The 23834-nt window shown below is 36.4% G+C and overlaps 1 protein-coding gene across 1 annotated transcript in view; it reads left to right on the forward strand.

Moving 5' to 3' along the window:
• Positions 1 to 23834, forward strand: part of NELL1 (neural EGFL like 1) — an 870390-nt gene that overhangs the window by 96520 nt on the left and 750036 nt on the right. The window contains exon 4 of the mRNA XM_051966758.1: positions 22927 to 23097. Within this exon, the coding sequence (XP_051822718.1) occupies positions 22927 to 23097 (171 nt within the window). The remainder of the gene's footprint in view (positions 1 to 22926; positions 23098 to 23834) is intronic.

Consider the following 23834-nt stretch of genomic DNA (forward strand, 5'->3'; position numbering starts at 1 on the left):
AGTTTCAGAATATATAACCAATTTTTCCTGACTTGGCTCAATAGCTGACTGGAGTCCCAGACAAAAAACTCTAGAACTTATTCTCCAAATCTTTCTTCAGACAAACTGCTATCTAATTGTGCCATCCCTATTTTGTATTTGTGTCATCATGTTCTGTGAAATTGGTTGCAACCTTTAATTGGGTGTACCAATGCATTGGCACTATTAGGTTCTTCCTTGCTCACTGGAGTATGGAAAGAAGTAAAGGAAGTACAGAATACATTGAGACACCAGGGAAGTTGTCTCGTGGTTGTTGCAAAGAATCAGGCAAAGAAATTTGACTGCTTTTTGAGAAAATGGGTAGAAGTTAAGAAAAAACACTTCAATTGCATTTATTTTCTAGTAATGTTGAATTTCAGTCCAAAATAGTGGTTGTCTTATCAAAGATGATGGTAAGATAGTTTCAGTGGACTGAAAACCTAGATTTAAATATGACTATCATTATTCATGTTATGGAAGGCAAGCAACTATTCAATCTTATTTTTGCAAAGAATATATCCAAAGATGACTTACTGTTTACTAGAGGAAAATATGCAATATTTTGCTACTTTATAGAAGATTCGACTTTGTAAAAGGGACTCCTTCTATTGAAAAACAAGTATTTCTCTTTCTCCTGATATGTATATTATGTCCAAAAGCAGACCATTTGGGGAAAGTTTGATTTGATTCAGAGATTGAGCTCATTAACATAGCAATATATAGAAACTCCCCATATGACTAAACCAACTCTGTTCTCATTAATATCTTCAGAGGATGGATAAAATAGAATGCTTAACGTGGAGATTAATGGCTATTGAGAATTTACCTGAAGGTAGGAATTGAAATAGGCAATTTCATGTAATGAAATGGGTACTTGGTAATACTCTGTTATTCATACTAATCCATAATGTTAATTTGATGGATTAAAAAAATCTGTACCCACTGAATACAATGAGAGAATAACAAAGATGGATTTGTCTTGCTGAAATATCTTAATGGCAATGCAGATTTAATGTTTGTCATAATTCAAATGTGTTTTAATACTAAGATTTGTTAGAATGGAAATCTTAATTAACATAGATTAAAAATAATTGAACAGTCTGCCAGAATGTATAACTATCTAGAATAATAGTAAATCCTTTGAGTTTCATTTTTATTTTGGAATTATAGATAAAATTAAATTTAAGTACAACATGAAACAAGAAGTTAGGGTTTCAAAAAGAAAGTTTCTCTAGGTGAGCTATACTAGGAGTAAATCGTATATACTAAGCTAAGTTCTAAGTGTTGTGGGTAGAGAGAAATGTAAATACAGTGCTTGCCTCCAAGCATATATATATATAAATAAAACTTTAGAAGCCACTATGTGGTTGGAGAGACCAGGAAAGCTTTTAGAAGGTGGAATTTAAAGGGAATCAGGAATTAAAGTAATTAATTAAAGGAAGCCAGGATTCTTGGAGGCAGAGGAAAAGTTTTTCTGTTCCAGAGATCTGTGGAACATTTTTTCATTCATCCCCAGAGTCTCTGGAAGTGGAAAGACAAAAGTATCTATAACTTATGGGACCTTATCACCACTTTGTTAGGTGGTAAGGTCCCATAAGTTATAGATACTTTTGTATCACCACTTTGTTAGGTGAAATCTCTAGTCTGATAGAGAACATGGGCTTCAAAAATATAAAACAGTAGCTCAATCAAGTGTTGTCTTTCTTTTTTTAATGTAGCAAATTTGTCTTCATAATTATATGTACCATTTGGGGTAATTAATTAATATTCTCAGCCCACAAACTGAAAAAAGGAAGTATTAGATGGCATTCAAAGTAGGGGGAAGCCATTTTGGGATTAAATTTTACCTTGGTCATTCCGCAAGTGGATAATTAAGTGCTGAATATATATTATGAAACTTGCCTAACTTCTTTCTTAGCCAAAAAACTCAAAAGGGGAGAGCGTCAATGTATAGACTATGAGAATGGATATTCCTGCAGTATTATATAAAAAAAATCAAATTCAAAAAATTCATGTCAAGGAAACTGGTAGAGTTTTAAGTAACACTCTAATTAAATAAAAGTTTAATCTTTATAATAAGAATAGACACTGTTCAGTTGACATCTGACCCTAATTGAAGACATGAAAGATTGGGGCTACATTTTGGTCAAATTGTTCTTACTTGTATATATGTATATTAGATTTCAAATTACATAGTATGTGAGAAATGGAAAAAAAAATGAAAGCCCAGCCAGTGTAGCCATTAACCTTTACTTTTTAGGTCAAAAGTCACAACTTCATTAATATTAATGCATCAAATCATTTAAGCTGAATAGAATGTGCCTGGAGAATTTTAAAAGCTGTCTCCTTTGACTTCCCACTGGATTAGAAGCATTGGAGCAGAGAAGGATTTGGAGGCTACATATTTATACACTGGCTTCTATTGGACTGTGTAAAGAGGTCTCTCTCTGATGGATGGTTAGTTTTTATATGTTTGACTTTTCTGAATTCTGAGAGAAAGCCCTTGATAGACTATCCGAATATTTAAAAACTGTTGTCCTTTCTGGGAATTTGTAGGAAACGGGATTCCCAGAGCTCTTCAAAAGGAATATCTGCTTTTCAGCTGTTTACCTTTCAGATGAACTGGAATATTCATGGTCTGGGAGCAATCAACAGATAGAGTACATTGACTGATTTTTGCCTTGTTTATCCAGGGACTACAAAGTTTGAATCTTTAATGTCCATATGGTATGACATTAAATTGGTAATATTGATTAGGAACAGAAGTCTTACTTAATTATATGATCATATTTCCCCCCTCTTCTCCTACTCTCTTTTTTCCTTTCTTTCCCCCTTCCATCTCTACCAATGTTGTACTATGGAAATATATTGAATTTGAGCAGGGAATCTGGGTTCAAGCCTTGCCTTTGATTATTACTATTTTTTCTCTTGGGTCTTTTTGAGTCTGTTTCCTCATCTGTAAATTTGAAGTTAGTCAATGTAATGGGACTTGCCTAATATTACACAGATAACAGGTGGACAAGTTAAGGTCAAAATATAGATCTTTTGACTGCAAACTACTGTTTTTTCCACTGAGAGACATTTCTTGAGCACTCCAGTCAAGGAAAAAGAAGGCTTTAGGAATTTAATTATAGGATTTGTTGCCTTTAAGAAGAGATGGGTCCTGCTTACTGGGTGAATTGGCATATTTAAAAATATTAAAAATCTTTTTATCATCCTAAACTTTATAAAAACCAATAAAGATAAATGTTTCTTTATGTAAAGAATAGAAAGAGGGACAACTAGATAGTGCAGTGGATAGAGCACCAGCTCTGGAATCAGGAGAAGGCAAGTTCAAATCCAGCCTGAGACACTTAACACTTCCTAGATGTGACCATATACAAGTCACTTAACTCTAATTGCCTTGTAAAACACATACCCATACACACAAAACCCTCAAGAGCAGAAAGAGGATTGCACTTAATCTCCATTAAGCACAACTTGGTATATATGTATGTGTGTATACACACACATATATATATATAAATATATGTGTCTTTATATGTGTATGCACATATATACACATAGTAGTTTCAACATTACCCTATTTATTTCCCATTAATGATTTTTTTCTACTCTCTTCTATTTATTAAAAACATTTTCAATTACCCTTTTACATTTTTTGCTATCACTATTACTCTTTCCTGAAAATTCATTCCCAAAATCTCTCACTTATAAAAACTAAATATGATAAAGGAAAAATAAATCCACACATTGATTTTGCCCCAAAATGCATGTTTCATTTTATATCTCTAGTCCATCACGAAAGGTGGGGAGCAGCACGGTTCACTTTCAGTTCTCTGAAATTGTTGTTTGAAAGATAGAAGAACCCTGATCAATACAATGTCAAAGTTATTTGTTTTTATTTTTGTAATTGTATAATTTTTTCTCCTCGTTGTCCTGAGCTCACTATATATCAGTTCATTAAAAAATTCCTTTTCTCATTTGTAATGAAACAATAATATTGTCTCATATTTATATGACTTAATTTGATAATTCATTCTCTAAATGGTGGACACTTTCTTAGTTTTTAGTTCTTTATTGCAATAAAAAGTTGCCATAAATATTTCTGTGCATATGGGTCTTTTTTTATTCCTTTTGTGTTATATAGATTTTGGGTTATATAGATTAGTTTCATTTTTGTGTCTCTGAATTTGGGTTAAAAAAGAAGAGCTTTAAGATAGATGAAAGTGGATGATTTACAATAGTTTCCCTCATTTTTTTTTTCCAGGAAAATAATTCCGATTTGGCAAATAAAATAACTTAAGAGACTTGCACAACAGAGTAATTTTTGATCTATGTCTACTGTAAACCTGGATTCTGAAAGGAAGCACTATGGTCTTGGATAGAGGGTTAGCCTTGGAGCCAAAAAGGCCTGGGCTAATGTCAGGCCTGTGACACACCTTGACTCTGTTGTGCTAATTACTTAGCTTCTGTCCTCCAAGACTGTTCATTTTAGACAAGTTGACCATTTACAATGACTGAAGGAGTTTTCACCAGGAACTCCATACACTGATAAAATAACACAGCTTTTGAGTACACTTTTAAGGAATATTTCTAATGGAAGTCATTGACAGACTAGATTAGACCCTTACTCTGCAAAGGATGCCAAATAAGCTGTTACAAAATATACATACACATGAACATATGTTGTAATTACAAATTTTTCTGCTTATTGTTTGTCAAAAGCCATTACTCTAACTTCTTTCCCCTTCCTTTCGTTCTTCTTCTTCCCTTTCTCCCTCTTTTCTTCCCTCCCTCCCTCTCTTTCTGATTCTTCTTTTACTTTTTCCTTTCCTCTCCTTATTTCCCTTTCCTTTTTCTCCCTCTTCTTCTTCTTCTTTCCTCTTCCTCTCCTTTTTCTTCTTTATCTCTTCCCCTTCTTTCTTCCATATACTTTTCCTTTTCTTTCTCTTATCGATCTTTTCCTTTTCTCTTTCCCTTCTTCCCATTCTTTTTTCTTCCCTTTCTCCTTCATTTGTGGGAAAACAAGATTTGTTTCTTGGACAGTTTTCTATTGAGCAGCTCATTCTTTCATATCTTTCTAATTTCGGACTAAAGTGAAATGTGTCAAGTGGCTGATTGAGCTGAAGTATGATTCTGATGGGTTGGGGATGAGGGACAGGAAGATAATGATCAAGCAATACGTTTCACAGAGATGAGTATTATCTGTTCATAACTAGGCTCTTATGTGAGGTACACCAGGGTTTCATATGATGACAGAGGGATTGTAAAACATCTTGAATTGATTGTAGGGTAATAATGTCCATCTCCAAAAGGATTTATTATGATTATAAAATGTCCAACTGTTTTCATGTGTGTAAAACCCAGTATGAAATTCGCTGTGGACTTGGGTCTGTTCTCACTTGGATGCTTTGGAATTTTAATTGGGCCTGGGCTGCCAGATCTTTAAAATGAGATAATGTTCAAATATTGTAATTAAATTTTTAAAAAGGGCAGCAATAACTTACACACCAACAGGCCGATCTTGTCTTTTGTGGTGAGTTACATATTGCTTAATCTGCATGTTGGGGGAGCTTCCTTCTTCATTTGCATACTCCACTGGAGCTTGCCCTAGAAATGAATACCGACCCAGGACATCAGAGAGCTCTTAAGTACCTTAGATGAAATGAGCAGCGCTTCTCTGTCTGCTTCCTGGTGTGTTGTGAGCAATAACGAGTCCGGTCTTCCTTTATCTCTTTTCTTTCTTCCAGGGACTTTAAAGCAAAGGGCTAGAAGTGATTGATTAATCAGGCCCCCAAGCTAGTCGTTGCCATATAGAGGCAGTGGATGGGAGCAGCTCAGAGAGTTTACAAGGGAAGCTAGGGCTGGCAGAGCCAGGGCAGGGGAGCGGGGGAAACCAGAAGCAGCAGCAAGAGGGTGAGAGCTGGATGGAGGAGGGTTTGTTAAATAAAGGTCAAGAGAGGGCTGAGAGTCGGAAGCAGTCGGGATCTAAAGGTCGGTAAAAAACAGAGCTTAAGGCAAGGCACAGTATTGGAAACTAGGCAGGCAAGAAAGGCTGCATGGGACCCAGGGAGAGCTTGAAACGGAAGGAGTTCAGTTCAGATGCTATGTATGAAGTGCCTACTATGTACCAAACTGGGCCCTGTGTGTGGGGGACTGGGGCTACAACTAGAATTTCCTACATCTCCCTCTTTCCCCTCCTTCCCTTCCTCCCTTCCTCCCTCTCTCCTTCCCTCTTCCTTCCCTCCCTCCTTCCCTTTTTCTTTCCCTTCCTTCCCTCTCTTCCCTCCTTTCCTTCCTTCCCTCCCTCCCTCCATCCTTTCCTTCCTTCCCTCCCTCCCTCCTTTCCTTCCTTCCCTCCCTCTCTCCCTCCTTTTTTTCTTTCCTCCCTCCCTCCCTCCTTCCCTCCTTCTCTCCCTTCCTCTCTTCTTCCCTCCCTCCTTTCCTCCCTTCCTCCCTTCTTTCCTCTCTCCCTTCCTCCCTTCTTTCCTCTCTCCCTTCCTCCCTTCCTTCCTTCCTTCTTTCCTTCTTCCCTTCCTCCTTTCCTCCCTTCCTCCCTTCTTTCCTCTCTCCTTTCTTTCCTCCCTCCCTCCCTCTCTCCCTTCCTTCCTTCCTTCCTTCCTTCCTTCTTTCCTTCCTTCCTTCCTTCCTTCCTTCCTTCCTTCCTTCCTTCCTTCCTTCCTTCCTTCCTTCCTATGAAATCATTTTATTTTGAGCAGAGAGTTCTCTTATATACTTACTGCAAAGACAGAAATTGGTGCCAAGATATGATTAGCCTGGTTTCCTTTCCATTTTACTTTTAAAAGTAATTTTCTTTAAAAGTAATTTTAAAATTACTTTTAAAAGTAATTTAATTTTCTCATAGTCAACTAGAATTTGTTATGAGCCTACCTTGTGTCTGGCACTGAGCTAAGTTATGGGAATCAAGGAACAAAAAATGGTCCCTTCTCTCAAGGAGCTCAGAGTCTAATAAGACAGATAACATGCAAATAATTTTATACAAACATGTTCCACACAGGGTAAGTTGGAGAAAATCGACAGAGGAAAGGCACTAACAGTAAGGGGAACGAGGAACACTTCACACAGAAGGTGACATTTTAGCTGGCACTTGAAGCCAGGGAAACCAGGAGGAAGAGATCAGAAGAGAGTGAGCATTCTAGGCACGTGAGCACACAGTCAGTGAACATGCCCAGAATCTGGGTTTGGAGCATCTTGTTATGGTGTGTGTCAGTGGATCAGAGAGGTGGTGGGGAAAGGCGTAAGGAGCCTGGAAAGGTGTGAAGCCCACATCTGAAGGGCTTTGAACACCAAACAGAGCGTTTTTCTCCTTGATCCAGAAGGTTATAAGGAAGCCCTGAAATTAACATTGTAGGAGTGATCCGGTCAGACCTGTGGACAGGAGCGGGAGAGGCTTGTGGCCGGGAGACTAACAAGGGTACTGTTATTATAATTTGCTGTGACATGATGGGGGCCTGCATCAGTGTGGTGGCAGTGTCAGAGGAGAGAGAGATAATGAAGGTAAAATCAATAGATCTTAGCAACAGATGCATCTGGGGGATGAGAGAGAGCCAGGGGTCAAAGATAACAACTACGTTGTGAGCCTTGGTGCTTGGCAGGATAGTGGTGCTCTCAACTGTAATAAAGAAGTTAGGAAGAAGGGAGAGTGTGGGGGGAAAGATAATAAGTTTAGCTCTAGATATGTAGAATTTTAGATACCTACAGGATATCTAGTTCAAAATATTCAATATACAGTTGGAGAAAAGAGAATGGAAGTTAGCAGAGAGGTTAAGGTTGAAGAGCAGAATGAGAATCATTAGCCTAAAGATGATAATTAAATGCATGGGAGCTGTTGAAATCACCAAGTGAAATACTATGAAAGTAGAAAAGAATAGGGAACTGGGAGAGAGCTCTGTGGGACAGCTGTATTTAATGAATTTTATCTGGATGAAGAGCCAGCAAAGGAGAGTGAGAGAGGTCAGTCAGATAGTTTATGAGGAGAACCAGGAGAGAGAAAGGTTACAAAAAGAATATCTAGGAGAAAAGATTGATCTATGGTTCCCAGGGTTTGCAGAGTGGAGGGATAAACTGAAAAAAGGCCCTTTAGTTTGGCAGGGAAGAAATATAAAAAGCCATATCGACTCCTTCTTGGCAAAAATGAGACACCATGGGTGTGAACCATTGAATTTCATTCATCATCAAGTTTTGCTTTTCAGCAGGGGGAGGGAGAAGGGATACATAATAAAATGTAGATGGGATAAAAGTGAAAGACATAAAAAATTTACCTTAAATATCCAAGACATTTGTCATCCATTTTCTCTTATTTCTCCTATTACCATATCTTCAACCTCACAACCAAATTACTTTAATTATCTCCATCTTTATTCTTCTACTACTATGATATGCCCTGCTATTTCAGAAATGATGACATAGGCAGGAGATGTGTGCCATCATTTTTGAAATAACAATTTTGTCTTTTCATTACCATATTCAAGAACTTAGTATTTCCCAATTCCCATTTCAGTGTTGATATCCTTGTTGTTCTCTTAAGAAGTTTAAAAGTTAGGAGAGAGTTGGGATGATTACTGGGGATGGATGAGTAAAGCAAAGGTTTTTTGGTATATGTTTGCAAGTAATAGAGAATGAAGGTAAGTGATAGAATAAAAGAAGACAACTTACTGAAGAAAATAAGATGGAATGGATTTAATTGGATATGTAGAGTAATTTGTCTTGTGAAGAAGACTACCTCATTATGTAAAACAGGAGTGAAGAAAGAGATAGTGATAGAAGGCTTCCGGGCAATGTAAGATGGGGAGGAGAGAAGGGAAGGACTCAGTAAATGACATCATTTTTTGTAAAAAAAATAAATAAATAAAAAGCAAAGATCTTAGCTGGGAGGGTTATGAAAGGGAGAGTCATGGAAAATTTGAAGAGAGATAAAAATGTCTGGAAGAGTCACTATTGTGATATGGATAGGATATTAATTAGGCAAGCAAACAACTCCAACCAAGAAACCCCTTTGATATTCTGTTCTTCACTTTTTCCCATCCCTACTAAGATTTTGTGCTTGAAGCATAGTTGAGGCTTATGTTATAAAGCTAGGAATTGTGGGAGCTCCAGTTCACTTAGCCTTTCCATGAACACATTGGGTTTTAATAGCTAAAAGAATCAGAGAATTATTAATCTTTTGGCTGGAATTGACCTCAGAGGCCTTTTATTCCAACTTAAATTTGTAGTGAACTCAGTACAGTTTTGTGATTTTCTCCAGCTTTATCCGGCAGCATATGGTAGTAGTGATCTAGCTCAGTGACAAATCAAGGAGTAAGGGACTTGAAAGAGGGCAATGTGGAGTTGAAGTGGTCCTTACTTCCAATAAACCAATAAGAACTCTAGATTCGATTTACATGGGAAAACGATGTGACTTTAGCGATTACCTGTCGTCAGCTAGTCATTTTTCTGTTGAGGAGAAAGTTACTACAATTCGCCCCAGGTATTTTGCAGGATTTAAATCTAGACCTGGTGACTCTTCATATCCCATGCTTTTGAACTCTGATGGACTGCTGTCCCTCATAACAAAGAAATACAGTTAAGCAACTGTTAAACTGTTAGACTATTGAAATAATTGAGGAACACAGAGCACATGCATGACAGCATATATAAAACTGGATATTCTTCATCCTTAACCCACCCCTCACCACTCTGGACCAAGAAGAGGGAAGTGTCTTATCCCAGCTGTCATTTGGTCACTATTTTTGAAGGGGGATAATTTCTTGATGGGACAACTAGGAGTTGATAATATCAGTCTTTGTGAGCCAAAGGTTGAGAAACATTGTTCTAGGTCAGGATTTCTTCAAACTTTTCCCAGCTATGACCTTTTTTGCCTGAGAAATTTTTACGCAACCCCGGGTATATAGCTATATAAAATCTTAGTGGAACAGCTGTAGAGCATTCAGAAATCTTTTATTGTTGCCAAATTTTGCATGACCTCCACATTCAGCTATGTAGTCACAACTTAAAATTTAAGACATTTTGCTTTAGTTTATCAAAATAATTAACTTAAGGATTCTTAGATGGGGCAGTAAATATATCTTTTAGTTGACTGTGTTTTATAATTCATGTTCCCTACTGATCAGAAAACTCCCCTGGCTTCTTTTTTGCTGAGAAAGGAAGAGGGAAGACTAATAATCCATGTTTTAGTTGAATAAGAACTGTTCTTTTCTCATTGAAGCCTCTTTTCAAGTGAAAATATTTTGAGGACCTTTTCTATCTTGTCTTGCTTGGGACACACCACTAAGAGGAAAGGTAATGATCCTTTCTATTGGGATCTGAACCACTAATGTGTCCTCTTTGGCTAGACCCACTGAGTGATAAGCATGCTCATGTTGAACAGTTTTTTGTTTTTTTAAATCTCAGATTCTAAGTACAATATACCCTATTTTATCATGTATGGAATTGTGGCTAATCATTATTTTGATAAGAGTTTTTAAGTTTTTAAAGTCAATAATCTTTACAGTATTGTTATTTTATAATTTCTTCTGGTTCTGCTTGCTTTACATCAGTCCATACATGTGTTTCCAGGTTTCTCTGAAACTAACCTCTTCATTTCTTTCAGCAAATTAGTATGCCATCACATTAAAATGTTATTTTCCAATTCATGGACACCTTCTAAGAACCTATTCTTTGCTACCACAAATAGCTTCTCTCAGTAGTTTTATTCCATGGGTCTTTTTTATTTGATCTCTTTGGGATCTAAATCCAGTAGCAACTGCTTTCATATATGGGGAAGGGGATTAAAGGGTGTGTGTGTGTGTGTGTATATATATATATATATATATACATACATATATATGTGTATGTATGTATGTATATATATGTGTGTATATATTATATACATACATATATAATATATATAATATGTATATGTGTGTATATATATATATATATATATATATATATATAAAAATAAACTATTTGGGCAGTTTCAAATTGCTTTCTAGAATGGTTGTATTACTTCAAAGATCAATCAAGAGTCTATTAATGTACCTGTTTTCCCATAGCCCTTCTAGCATTTTCATTTTCCTTTTTTGTTGTCTTATGGCAAAATAATATCCAGTTATTTTCATGTATCACATTTGTTTAGCCATAACCCATTCAAAAATGCCTGATTACAAATAACTTGCCAAGAAAGAATGATGTTTCAAATACCCAATAACTTTTTTTTTTTTTTTTTTTTTACAAAAAACATCCAATACAACTAGTCTTTTGTGTGCTAGAAAGAAGAAATTCTAGTAAAACTGGCTTTTTCAATTTGGGATGCAAGAATGTCAGTGCTGAGAAAGGAAGAGGGAAGACTAATAAGCCATGTTCTAGTTGAATGAGAACTGCTCTTCTCTCATTGAAGCCTCTTTTCAAGTGAAAATATTTTGAAGACCTTTTCTATCTTGTCTTGCTTGGAACACACCACTAAGAGGAAAGGTAATGGCCCTTTCTGTTGGGATCTGAACCACTGGTGTTTCCTCTTTGGCTCTACCCACTGAGTGATCAAATTGATGTTTTTGAAGGTCTTGAAAAGGAGTTATATGGGTGAGAAGATATGCTTCAAAGGAATTATTCATTGGAAATAGGAACTAGAAAAGGAAACATTGCCCTAGGTTTTATTCTTAACTCAATCCTTGATGCTCTCATTCTCCCCACCCCCCATTTTCTCTCTGCACCTCACTTATTTTCTGTAGGGTATAAGTATGGCAAATTGATTTTTAAAATAGCAATATAAGGTTCTTAGTTTAAGTAATTTTAAAATATTAATATAGCTTCATTCCAGGCCTTCTCATCAGAAGAGGTGGGATGGGTGCTGGATCCCCTTTCCCAAATGAACTGATCAGAGACATGTTCAGGTATAAAGAGAAAACATTTCGTCCCTGAAGGAAGAGACCCAAGCAAGCACACCTGGGAGGCATCCCAGCTCCCACCATGTGCTCTTGGAATCTGACAAGCTTCTGGCTGGTCAGGATTTAAATATCAAAAGATCTAAGGCTTTTCATTGGCTAGACTAAAAGGAGGTTACCATTGGTTACAACCAGATGGTTGCCAATGTTATCTGCTTCCTGTGGGTCACTTCAATTCTTGTAACTTCTTATAATTTAGGGTCTGACCTTTAGAGATTATGTGACCTTGACCCAAGGCCTGATCTTCCAGCCTTGGGAACCGAGATCATGTGACTGAGGCTTAGACTCAGACTTGACCAAACTTCATCCAATCCGTCCCATTCAAAGGCAAAGAGGAACCCCTTTCTTCAGAATATCTTTATGGGCAACTTGGGGCCACTTATTAAAAAATGCTAGAATGTCCCATACCCCAATATCTCCCTTTCATCTTTATGGGAACTGGAAAATATGTTGAGGTTTCCTTAGGTTGAAAGACAAAAGAACAAATGATCAAAGTATTAGAGTATGAAAGGACTGTAATCATCTCGATTAACACCCTTATTTTATGGATGAAGAATCAGAGGCCCAGAATGATTGTGTGGGCAAAGTCTCACATGACAGAATTGGCATTTAAACACAGGCCCTTGAATTTCTGATTTAGCATCTTTCCCACTTTATCACACAGGAGCAAAGGCCCACTCACTAGCTTATTTTTACAAAAGAACAAGTTTTAATTATGATTTCAGCTTTACTTTTTGTCTTTGATTACTGTGCATTCATCACTTGATTCTAATCTTTCTTGTTATTGTTCAATCAAAGGTAGAGCTCCACTTAGTTTTTAACTTTTGTCCCCTCTAGTCTATACTGCTTATGACAACTCAGTTCATTTTCCTAAAATTCTGTTTTCATCACATCACTTCTGTGTTCACAAATTTAAATGACTCTATTACATATAGAACAAAACCAACCTAGATAGTGTACTAGTATAGAGTCTTTTGACGTTTTTTGTCAACTAACATTTTCAGATTTGTCTTGATTATTTTTCAACATGAATCTTCCATTCATTTAGTCAATATGCATTTGTAAAGGTTCTCCTATGAGCTAAGCTAAGGACTGTGTGCTGGGAATACAAAGAAAGGCAAAAGGCTAGTCCTTGAGGATCTCACAAGGTAAAGGACTATGCGTAAATAAGCTACAGTCAGGATAAATGGGAAAGCAAAGGCAGGTGGATTAAAAGTAAAGGTAACCTAAGAGTTTGCTTTGTTTAGAACATTTCCCTCTTTTAATTTATTCTCTTTCTTAGTCTTCTTTCCCTCCTGTTTCTTTTTTTGAATAAAATATATTCCCGTTTAAAAAAAAAGTAAATGTAAAAGACTTTCTGTAGAAATTGGGATTTTATCTGGGATATGAGGGAAATCATTGGAAACCAGAAGCAGAGATAAGAAGAGACACCACTCCAAATATAGAGGACAGCCAGGGAATTTTCAATTCCCCAAGCCAAGAGAAGGAGTGTTTTGTTGGAGAACTAGCAAATGTATATGCCATTGGTCAAAGAATGTGTCAGAACAGTATATAAATTATGAGGGGACTAGAAAGGTGGAGTAGGTTAAGTTTGGAAGTTCTTTGAACACCAAACAGGATTTTAAATTTAATCTTGGAGAAAGGTAATAGGAGACACTGGTATTTATTGAGTAGAGGGATGTCTGGGTCAGAATCAGATCTGCACTTTAGGGTAAGCATTTTGGTGACTGAGTATAGGATTGACTTGAGTGGCAAGATGCTTGTGTTAGGCTGGCTGACCAATAGACTTTTGCAGTAGTCCAGATAATGAGGAGATGAAGGCTGGAGGTAAAAGAGAGAAGGGGGCTTATTCAAGAGGTGTTGCAAAAATGGAATGGATACATCTTGGCAACAAATTGGATATGAAGAATGAGAGATTGTGAAGAGTTGAGGATGATATTCAAGTTCTAAGTATGGAGGGACTAGAAGAATGGTGCCCTCAACAGTAATAGAGAAGTTTTGAAAAGGAGGAGGATTTTGTGGGAAAGAAAATGAGTTCATTTTTTAATGTGTTTAATTAATGTAGGCTTATCTACTTGCTAGTCTCGGGATATACCATAGTCACTAAGATTTGTGTAGTGGAGAGAAGTAAGACTCTTGAATCACATTTTTAAAACTAACTAACCTTGTGACCCTGGGCAGATCACCTAACTTTTCTGAATGAACTTGGTTTTTTTTTTTATTTTCCTTTTTTTTTTTTTAAAAAAAAGTAATAATAGTTTAAATTTTAAAAAAAATACACACAAAGATAGTTTTTTTTTTTTTTAACATTTACCTTTGTAAAACTTTGTGTTCACTTACCTTTGTAAAACCTTGTGTTCCAAATTTTTCTCCCTCTCTCCTTCCCTTTCCCTTCCCTTGGACAACAATTAATCCAATATAGGTTAAATATGTACAGTTCTCCCACCCATATTTCCACATTTATCATGTCACATAAGAAAAATTAGATCAAAAGGTAAAAAAATGAGAAAATAAAAACAAGCAAACAAATAGCAACCAAAAAAGTGAAAATTTTATGCTGTGATCCACATTCAGTCTCCATACTCTTCTCTCTGGATACAGATGGCTCTTTCCATTACAAGTCTATTAGAATTGCCTTGAATTGCATCATTGTTGAAAAGAGCCAAGTCCATCACAGTCGATCATCTCGTAATCTAGTTGTGTACAATGTTCTTTTGCTTCTGTTCATCTCACAGCATCATGTAAGTTTTTCTGGGTTTTTCTGAAATCAGCCTGCTGATCTTTTCTTATGGAACAATAATATTCCATTACATTCATATACTATAACTTATTCAGTCATTCCCTAACTGGTAGTATCCACTCAGTTTCTAATTCCTTGCTATTACAAAAAGGGCTGCTACAAACATTCTTTGCACATGTGGTTTATTTTCCTTTTTTTAATGATCTCTTGGGGATATAAACCCAGTAAAGACATTGCTAGATCAAAAGGAATGCACAATTTTATAGCCCTTTGGAAATAGTTTTAAATTGCTCTCCAGATTGGTTGGATCAATTCATCATATATTATTATGAACCTGTTTTTGCATTTGTAAAATAGTGCTATTGATAACAAATAGTATTATTTTCATAGGTTATTTGTAATGCCAAATGGAATTCATAATTGGAAGTTTTTTTTCCCCTCTCTTCTCCATAGAGGTACTGTTTCAGTCCCATATGACTGGTGTGCCCCAAAGTCTAGGGGCTTCAGTAGCTCTCTAGCAATTACTTTTATTAATGTTAGAATGGAAGAATATTAGAATGCAAGCTTTTTGAGGGCAGAGACTATTTGTTTTTTGTCTTTGTGTCCCTAGTGCTTAGTACTTAACACATAAATGAATGCCAAATTAATGATTGCTTAATTTAAATAATATATAAGATGCTTTGCAAATTTTAAAATATTATATAATTATCAGCTAAGATAATTATTCTTGCCTTGATGCCTTTGCTCAAGGTTTTTCCCTCACCTTGATTCCCTCATTGACATTCTCTGTCTCTCCAAATCCAATTTGTCATAAGGAGTTCTTGAAAAATCTCATTCCAGAAATCAAGTTAAAAACAAGAATCAGTGAACATATTTAAGATTCTTGAAAAGGACAGACTGCAATGCTCTTTCTGCAAAAAAAGAAAAAAACATAGACTGTTAGATCTAGAAGAGAGACTGTGGACAATCTAGTACAATCCTCTTATTTTACTGAGGACCAGTTTTGAAATAATTGTCTCAAGTTATAAGTTCTATCTCAAAATCTGATGCTCCTCCATATTACAGTATCATAGAAGATTTTTTTTCTCTTGCTCTTTCACTGTTTAAGTCCCACACACTCAATATTGTGCCCCAAAGTCTAATCATTACATATGTGCCTTCTGTAGCCTTCTGGCAATGCTGTGGATCAGGAGGTGAGGTCCTTAACTGGATAAAATCATGGCAAGTATTTTAGAATACCATAGCTGGAAGCAACTTTGAATTCATGATACCCAATCTATGATGATAAAAATCACAGAATTTCAGAAATGGTAGAGTCCTTATTAATTATCTAGTAAAATCTATGCCTCAACAAGAATTGCTGCTACAACACACTCCCCCAAATCTTCATCTAACCTTTGCTTCAGAATCTCAGTGAAGGAAAATTCAGTCTCTCGTTAGGCAACTTATTCAACTTTTAGGTAGCTTTATGGTTGTTTGGAATTTTCCCCTTTCATTGTGCCTTTAATTTGTTCTCTTTGTTGCTTTTAAACCTTTCAGGGTCTAAGCAAAATAAGCTCTATCCCTCTGCAGCATATTTGATTTTTAAGTGCTTTTAAGAGAATTGATATATTCTCCTTTCCGCCCCAAATATTTCCTTTTCCAGATGATACAACATCCCAATTTCTTCAGGCCATCCTTCTATGATACAAACTTGAAGTCTTTAACCATTTTGTTTGGCCTCTTGACATTTCTAGTTTATCAGAGTTCTTCTTAAGAAACAGCATGCAAAATTGATCTTAGCATTCCAGATATGCTATTAGCAGGCAGAGTACCAGGGAACTATTACTTCCTTATTTCTGGAAACAACATCTCTCTTAATGTAGATTAAGATCTCATTAGATTTTTTTTAATCTTTGGAAATATATTTTTAAAAAAACTTTTCACAGTTTTATTTTTACTTATTGAACAGACATTTTTATAACAGTACAATAAAAAGATGAATGTACACGAAACTGCAAATCTGCTATGCACAATTTGTTATTACTTTCAAATATAGAATAAAATTATGGCATTTTTTTCCTTTTTTTCTTTCCTCCCCTCCCCATAGAGACAGTTGCCATTAGACACAAATAGTTATATGTGTATGTTGTGTGTGTGTATATACATATACATATATATATATATATAAAATTATTCTATACATACTTTTATTTATTAGTTCTTTCTCTGCATGATGATTGCATCTTTTGAATTGTAAAATGACCTGGCTATTTTGGAGAGAACTTTGAAATGATATCCAAAGAGTCATTAAACTATCTTTACTCTTTGCCCCAGCAACCAGTATTTGATACATTTCCAAAGATGATTAGGGGAAAAGGAAAAAAAAATGATGATTCTAAAATATTTATAGTGGCTTTCTTTGTAGTGGTGAAGACTTGAAATTGCAGGGATAGGCTGAACAAATTGTGGTATGTGATTGTGGTGGAATTCTATTTTGCTATAAGAAATGATGACCCCAATTGATGTGGAAAAGATTCCTTTCTAGATTCCCACCCCCTCCTAGTTAATAATGTAAATTACCCTTTAACTCACAAATCCTGCTCCCTTTGAATTCCAATAGAAGATCCGGACCTGTCCCAGCCCCACCTGAATCTGAGCCAACTTTGGGGCTACACCCAAAAGCCCCTCAAGCTAAATCTCCCATTATAAAAGGGAGACACTGGGACCCCTCTTTGCAGAGATTCCAAACATGCTAGCCATGTGAGGACCCTCTGTCCACTGGAACCTCTGTTCAGTGCCCTCCTTATCTCTATCTTCATCTATCTCCTTACTTCCAAACCCAATAATAAACCTCTTTTATCAATCTAGCTCTCAGGCCAATAAATGCTTTTATTGGGGACTCGCACCGCTACTAGACCTCATTTACCCCCGTATCCTTGCACTGAATCCAAGGGGGTTGCAGGGGATCTTTGCTTGACTCCCTGTGCCCCAAACCTGCCACTAGACCTCAAGTAAACCCTAATCTCATTTAGGTACCCCAAATCTAGACCTCAACACAATGATTTTTAGAAAAAGAATATGGAAAGACATATAAAATAATAAAGAGTGAAATGAGCAGAACCAAAAGAACATTGTATACAGTAACAGCAATATTGTTTTAAGAATGACTTTGAGTGAATAAGTTATTTTGTCTATTACAAATACCCTAATTAAATATAAAGGATATATGTTTGGGAGTATTTAAATGTATGGCACTGAGTTCCAGACCAGAAAAAAAAACTCAGTGAAACCTGTGAGACAATTCACTTTCCTGCATTTAAGTCTCTTATTACTAATGTTCTGTCCTTTTGTGTATATGCATGTTAGAATATGTAAGTTTTAAGGTCAAAAGAGCCCTAAAAATGACCACCCTTTCCCTCTATCCCTGGAAACTTGCAGGAGATAGTGATATGTGTTTAATAGAAGATCCTGGTCTTGTTGACCAAACCAGTCTGTTTTTGTGACTTTATTATTTGCTTGCAAATGTTAGCAATTATTGACCAGGATTATGTTGTTCTGGGAGACTTATTATTTGATTGTAAATAGAGACTGTATATGCAGAGCTTTGGGGCAAAAGGTTTTTTTCCTCCAAAAAAACCCCCATGTATTTGCCTGTATATGGAATAGATGGTGAAGAGAATTTTATTAAGGAATTGTTTTCCTCAGGAATGACTCAGCAATGGATATGATTTTAGGGGGAAAATGATAATTATTTCCATGAAAATAGTTTAAGTGATCAGTCTCAGAGTAGGAAATGGGACTTTTGTGTTTTAATTTCTAATAATCTGCTAAATTGGAAAAAATTTTTGGCCTTAGAATTCTTTGACCTTTTTTCATGGTAAGAGTAATAATATCTAGTCTCCATTTGACAGTATTTAGAATATTAATCAACTTGATTCTCTGGGGTGAGAGAAGAGGAACTATCTTGTTTATAGCTATGTACCCTTTACTTGAGTTAGAGTTGTTATTCCTTATAGAATGACTGGATATGCTGTGGGATATCATGAATTTGACTATGGCTCATATATGAAGAGAAGAGGAAGTGGTGGTGGGTGTAATTTGAGCAGGGATTCTATCACATTCACCTGGTTTTAGAACACTCCTCTGATGGATATGGTCTTGCCATTTTCTTTGGATCCTTTCATCTAAACATTGACTAGATACCTCTCTTCTTCTTAAGTGGTCAGGACCACATCACATATGTGACAGAAATGGCTAGGTTTACTGTACTCTGTCCTTTTCAGACCATGTCTAAAACATTGTGCTTAGTTCTGGATACTATACTTTAGAAGCACCATAAGCTTGAATAAACTAGAAGGGAGGAACCTGGATGGCAAATTGCCTCTGATCGTACTTTTTGAAGATTGCTGGAATGAAACTTGGCTTGTAAGGCTAAAAAAAAGAGGACACAATAACTGTCTAAAAGTATTTGCAAGAAATATTAGACTCATATTATTTGACTCAAGGACCAATGAGTGAAAGTTACAAAAGAACACATTTAGTCTTGATGTAAAGAAAAACTTTTATCAATGAAATTTTTTTCAAAGAGGAATGAGTTTCCTTAATAGCTGATGTTTCCCCACATTGGATTTTTGTATTTAAGAGCTAAGATGACCAATAGGATACTTTGTAAAAGGGAATTTTCTTTTAAATATAGGTTGCTGAGGTATCTACTGGATTTGACACTGTGATTCTATGATATTCCAGCACAAGTACTCCACAAATATTAAATGATCGCTTTTTTCTTTCTAAGTTCCATAGGTAGAGTAATCAGAAATTATTGTAGCAAATATTTCTTTATTTCCAGGTTACATAATAGCCTGTTAAGCTTAAAGGCAAAACATATATTTATAAATTAATTTGTTTATTAAAAATATGTGACTATTTTAGAGCTTCAATAATTCAGGAAAATCTAGAAAAGAAAAGCTGGGTACATTAAGGGAAGTTTTTTTCCCTATGGCCTTTAAATATTTGTCTCAACATAGGTATACCTATATTGAGTCGCTTGATAAATCATATTTACTTCTTCATTCTGTGTTTTCCTATCTGTTTCTTAGAATTGGCATCATGAAGTGGGTCAGGGACGGTTCTTTATTCTTATTTTAAGCATTCCTCCTTGGGATTATCATCTGGGACAGAAGAGTGAAATATGCATTTGTTCTTTGACATGAGATTGGGGAGTCATGCATAATAGAAGCTTAGCTTCATGATATATTCATTTCAGTCCTTGTATCTGATGCACTTTGCTATTAAATTAAAAACATGTTGGTTAGTAGGGTCAGGCTGGCTAAGTGGATTAGAGAAAAGAACCATCTCTTTATTTCTAGAGTTTAATGTTAGCATCCCTAGCTGGGTGATGTACCTCTGTAGGTCATGTTGTTAGGAGTTATTCTCATTTGTAAGACTTTAATTTGCCACAGTGGCTCTTTCTGGACACTTTTAATTCAATTTAACCAGAATTTATTGTGTCTGTCATAAATAAGAAAGTGCTAGATAAATTACAGATAGTAAATACAAAGACAAAAACTCAAGTTTGTAACTTAGGGGTCATTCTTCATGTTATACTTTCTGACACACCATATACAAAATGTTTTCATGTCTTGTCAGTTCTGCATCCTCCATCACTTCTTCTCCATTCGTGAGTTTTCACTATTCACGTTACAGCTACCCTGGTTCAGATCTTTATCATTTGTCTTGGTCACTTCCATAGCCTCCTAATTGATCTCTCTGAGCCTTTCCTTTCTCTGGTCCACACAATTTTCCAACTGCCATTATGCCGGGTTACCTAATCAATAAGTTCCTGGGTCTTTTAGGATAAAATATGAACTCATTTGTTTGCATTTACCATTATATTTCCCTAAACCTTTCCAATATGAATAATCTTCCCCATTGTATATGTTAATACTCCAAGCATACAGGCCAATATGCGATTCCCCATATACAACCTTCTCTTTCCGTTTCCACGACCTTGTACAAGCTGCTCTTCATACCTAGAATAATCTGTCTTCACTTTTATTTCTTAGAATCTCAACTCACTTCAAGGTTCAGCTTCAATAAACCTCCTTTCAAATGTCTTTTCTGATTCCCTAGTAACTATTGCCATCACCAAATTAATATCCTTTTATTTTGCATATAGGGACAGGGACATGGACCTAACCTGTGATTTTATTGATTTGGGGCATTCCTGTGAGGAACTTCCTCTGTCAATGCAGGCTGGCAACTCCTTCACAACTTATAGTCTAGGAGGTTTGTTATTATACTGAGAGGTTAATTAATTTGTCCAGGGTTATAAAGTTGTATTTACATATTTATGAAGATTTTGTAACCCTCTCATCCCATTATGCTGTATTTTAATCTCCTGAATGGCAGGGACTGTTTAATGTTGTTTTTGTATTTCCAGGATCTAGCACAATGCTTGGCACATAGAAATACTTGTTGACTTTTGGTAAAGCCAAGTTGAGTTTTGTGATCAAAGTTTCCTTGCTGTCAGGGAACTCATATTCTACTGCAATATTTATAGAGATAACTAAATATGAGGTGATAAGGTAATTGAGTTTGATAGAGGCAGATGGGAAGGGAAATAGGAGAGGTAGAAGGCTGGGGAAGAGGGAAAAGGAAAGAAGGAGGGAGGAAAAAAGAGAGAGGGAGAGGAACAAGGAGAGGGAAAAGGAGGAGGGGATAAGGAAGAAGGGAGAGGGAGAGGAGGAGAGGGAGACAGAGGACAGGGAGAAAGTCAAGGAGAGTTATAGAGAGGGAGACAGAGGAATAGAAAGGAACAGAGGGACAGAGACACACACAGAGATACAGAGAGAGACAGCAAAGGGGGAAAAGAAAAAGGATATCATGGGAGGGAAGGAGAGAAAAGGGGAGAAAAGAAAAAGGAGGGGGGTTAAGAGAGAGGGAAGGGGGAGAAATAGATGAAAGAAAGGAAGGAGAAAAAATGAATTAAATGGGGAAATCAGGAAAGTGTTTGTGCAAGTGAAAGTATCTGAGCTGGGTTTTGAAGGAAACTTGGTTTTCTTTGAAGTGTAGTTGATGGGGAAGGAGGGCATTCCATGTATGGGAGAAGCATTTGCACAACAGCCTGGAGATGAGAGGGGTGAAATGTCTTGGGTGGAGAAAGGTAGTTGGCCAGTTTGGCTAGAACCTGAGCTTGCCCCATGAGAGAGGCTCATCTATGGAAGATACTTATGAATATCTCTTATGTAAGAATAGGGGTAAAGAGATATTAACTCCTGGGATGTGTATGGGGGTGGAGTAAGAGGTGGGGAGAAAAGATAGTCATTGGCCACATTTTTTTTAACCTTAGCAGTTAAGCTAATACTTTCTAGGAGTTTGGAAAATTCTCCATAAAAATCTGGAACCAGAGTACAGACATTTATTGGCCACTTTTTTCTAGGTACTATAGAAATATTATCTCATTTGATCCTCACAATAACACAAGGAGGTAGGTGCAATTATTAACCCCATGTAGAGTTGAGAAAATTGAAGCAGATGTAGGTTAAACAGCTTGCCTAGTCGTGCAGCTAGTAGATTTGAAATGAGGTTTTCTTCACTCCAGACCCATCACTATATCATCTATGTCACCTAGCTGCCTTAAGGGGGTAGGGAATGAAACTCAGGCATAGGTTTCATGGCCTTGTATACTTAACAACTGATTTAAGTGTGAACAAATTCTAATTTTCCTCTCTTAATTATTGAAGAATTGCTATCCCGTTATCATGTTCAAGGAAGAAGAAATTTTTTTGAAAAATCACTGGTCTTCACCCACCAATTTCTTCCAGTCTCTGATGTCTAAGGCCACTTTTCTTTCCCTATAATGTTTAAAAATATGGCAGGTCTAAAAATAAACATCAGTCAATCTATTCCACTTGGAATACAATGGAAGAAGGGATTTGAACTGCACTTTCAAGTGTTTAAAAGACAATGCACGAAGCTCCACTAATTAGCTTGTGCCCTGTTACCTTACAGGAGATCAATTGATCTTCATTTCTTCTCTGAATGCATTCTCGATGTGGGTTCTGATATAATAGCTGAGCTACCTTCCAGGCTGCCCCATTGATTTCAGGTTGTGGTCCTTTGTTTGAAGCTAAGTTAATTGTAAACTTCGAGAAGATATTGAAACCAGCCATTGCCCCGGGGAAATAATGGGGATGATGTGCTGTTGCCTGATGAAACTGACTCTTTTTGCTCTCTATACAGCTATTTCGAACTGGAGACCAGTGGCTTGAGGGATGAGATAAGATATCACTATAGATTTAATGGGAAATCAAGGACGGAAGCTTTTCCCTACCGGATGGCTGATGGCCAGTGGCACAAGATTGCTCTGTCGGTTAGTGCTTCCCATCTTCTGCTCCATGTGGACTGCAACAGGTAAGGGTTTGAATTTGATTGATGGAGCTCTTGCCCTTGAAATTACACAATTATATAAAGACCAATTGGGAAACAAAAATTGAAGCAACTTGCCTTCCACTTAGCTTTTAGGATGAATTGTTATGTATCCTAAAGTCACCAATATGTTGAGAAAAACAGGCTGCTCAAATGAAACCATGTCTTCCGGTTATGAATGAATGCACCAGTGGTTGATTGCTGATTGGGGAATATTAAATATATCTTCGTATACTCTGGGCACTGGCTGATGTTATATTTTGCTGTAATTACATTTCACAGTGACAGATTGTTTTGTGGTCTGTGTTATCCAAGAAGCAGTCTTGATACACCTACCTTTAGGTTAGATGACCTATGTCATCCTAAAGGCACTAATTTTATTTCATTTAATCAAATGCCATTTACTTTCCCTAAATGGAAACCTCTAAAAGAGACTATTCTTTGAATTTTTGGAATTGATGCCATTCATTTTTTATGGGGTATTGAGCTTATTGGTTTTTTTCACCAGTTTCCTTTTAAAAGCTGGGCATTACAATTTGCTAGGATGGGAAAGTTTCAAAAGGAGGGTTTGGTTTGGGACAGGGAAGACAGATGTCATACACAGTATGTTTCAGTAGAGGAGGCTTTTATATCATCTAAAGGAATTTGAAATCCATTGGTCCCATTATGCTTGTTGCATTCTGGACAGCTTGGTAATAGTGCCCAGGGGTGGTTTTTTGATC

The sequence above is a fragment of the Antechinus flavipes genome, chromosome 6, assembly GCF_016432865.1.
Source record: "Antechinus flavipes isolate AdamAnt ecotype Samford, QLD, Australia chromosome 6, AdamAnt_v2, whole genome shotgun sequence".
Taxonomy (NCBI): domain Eukaryota; kingdom Metazoa; phylum Chordata; class Mammalia; order Dasyuromorphia; family Dasyuridae; genus Antechinus; species Antechinus flavipes.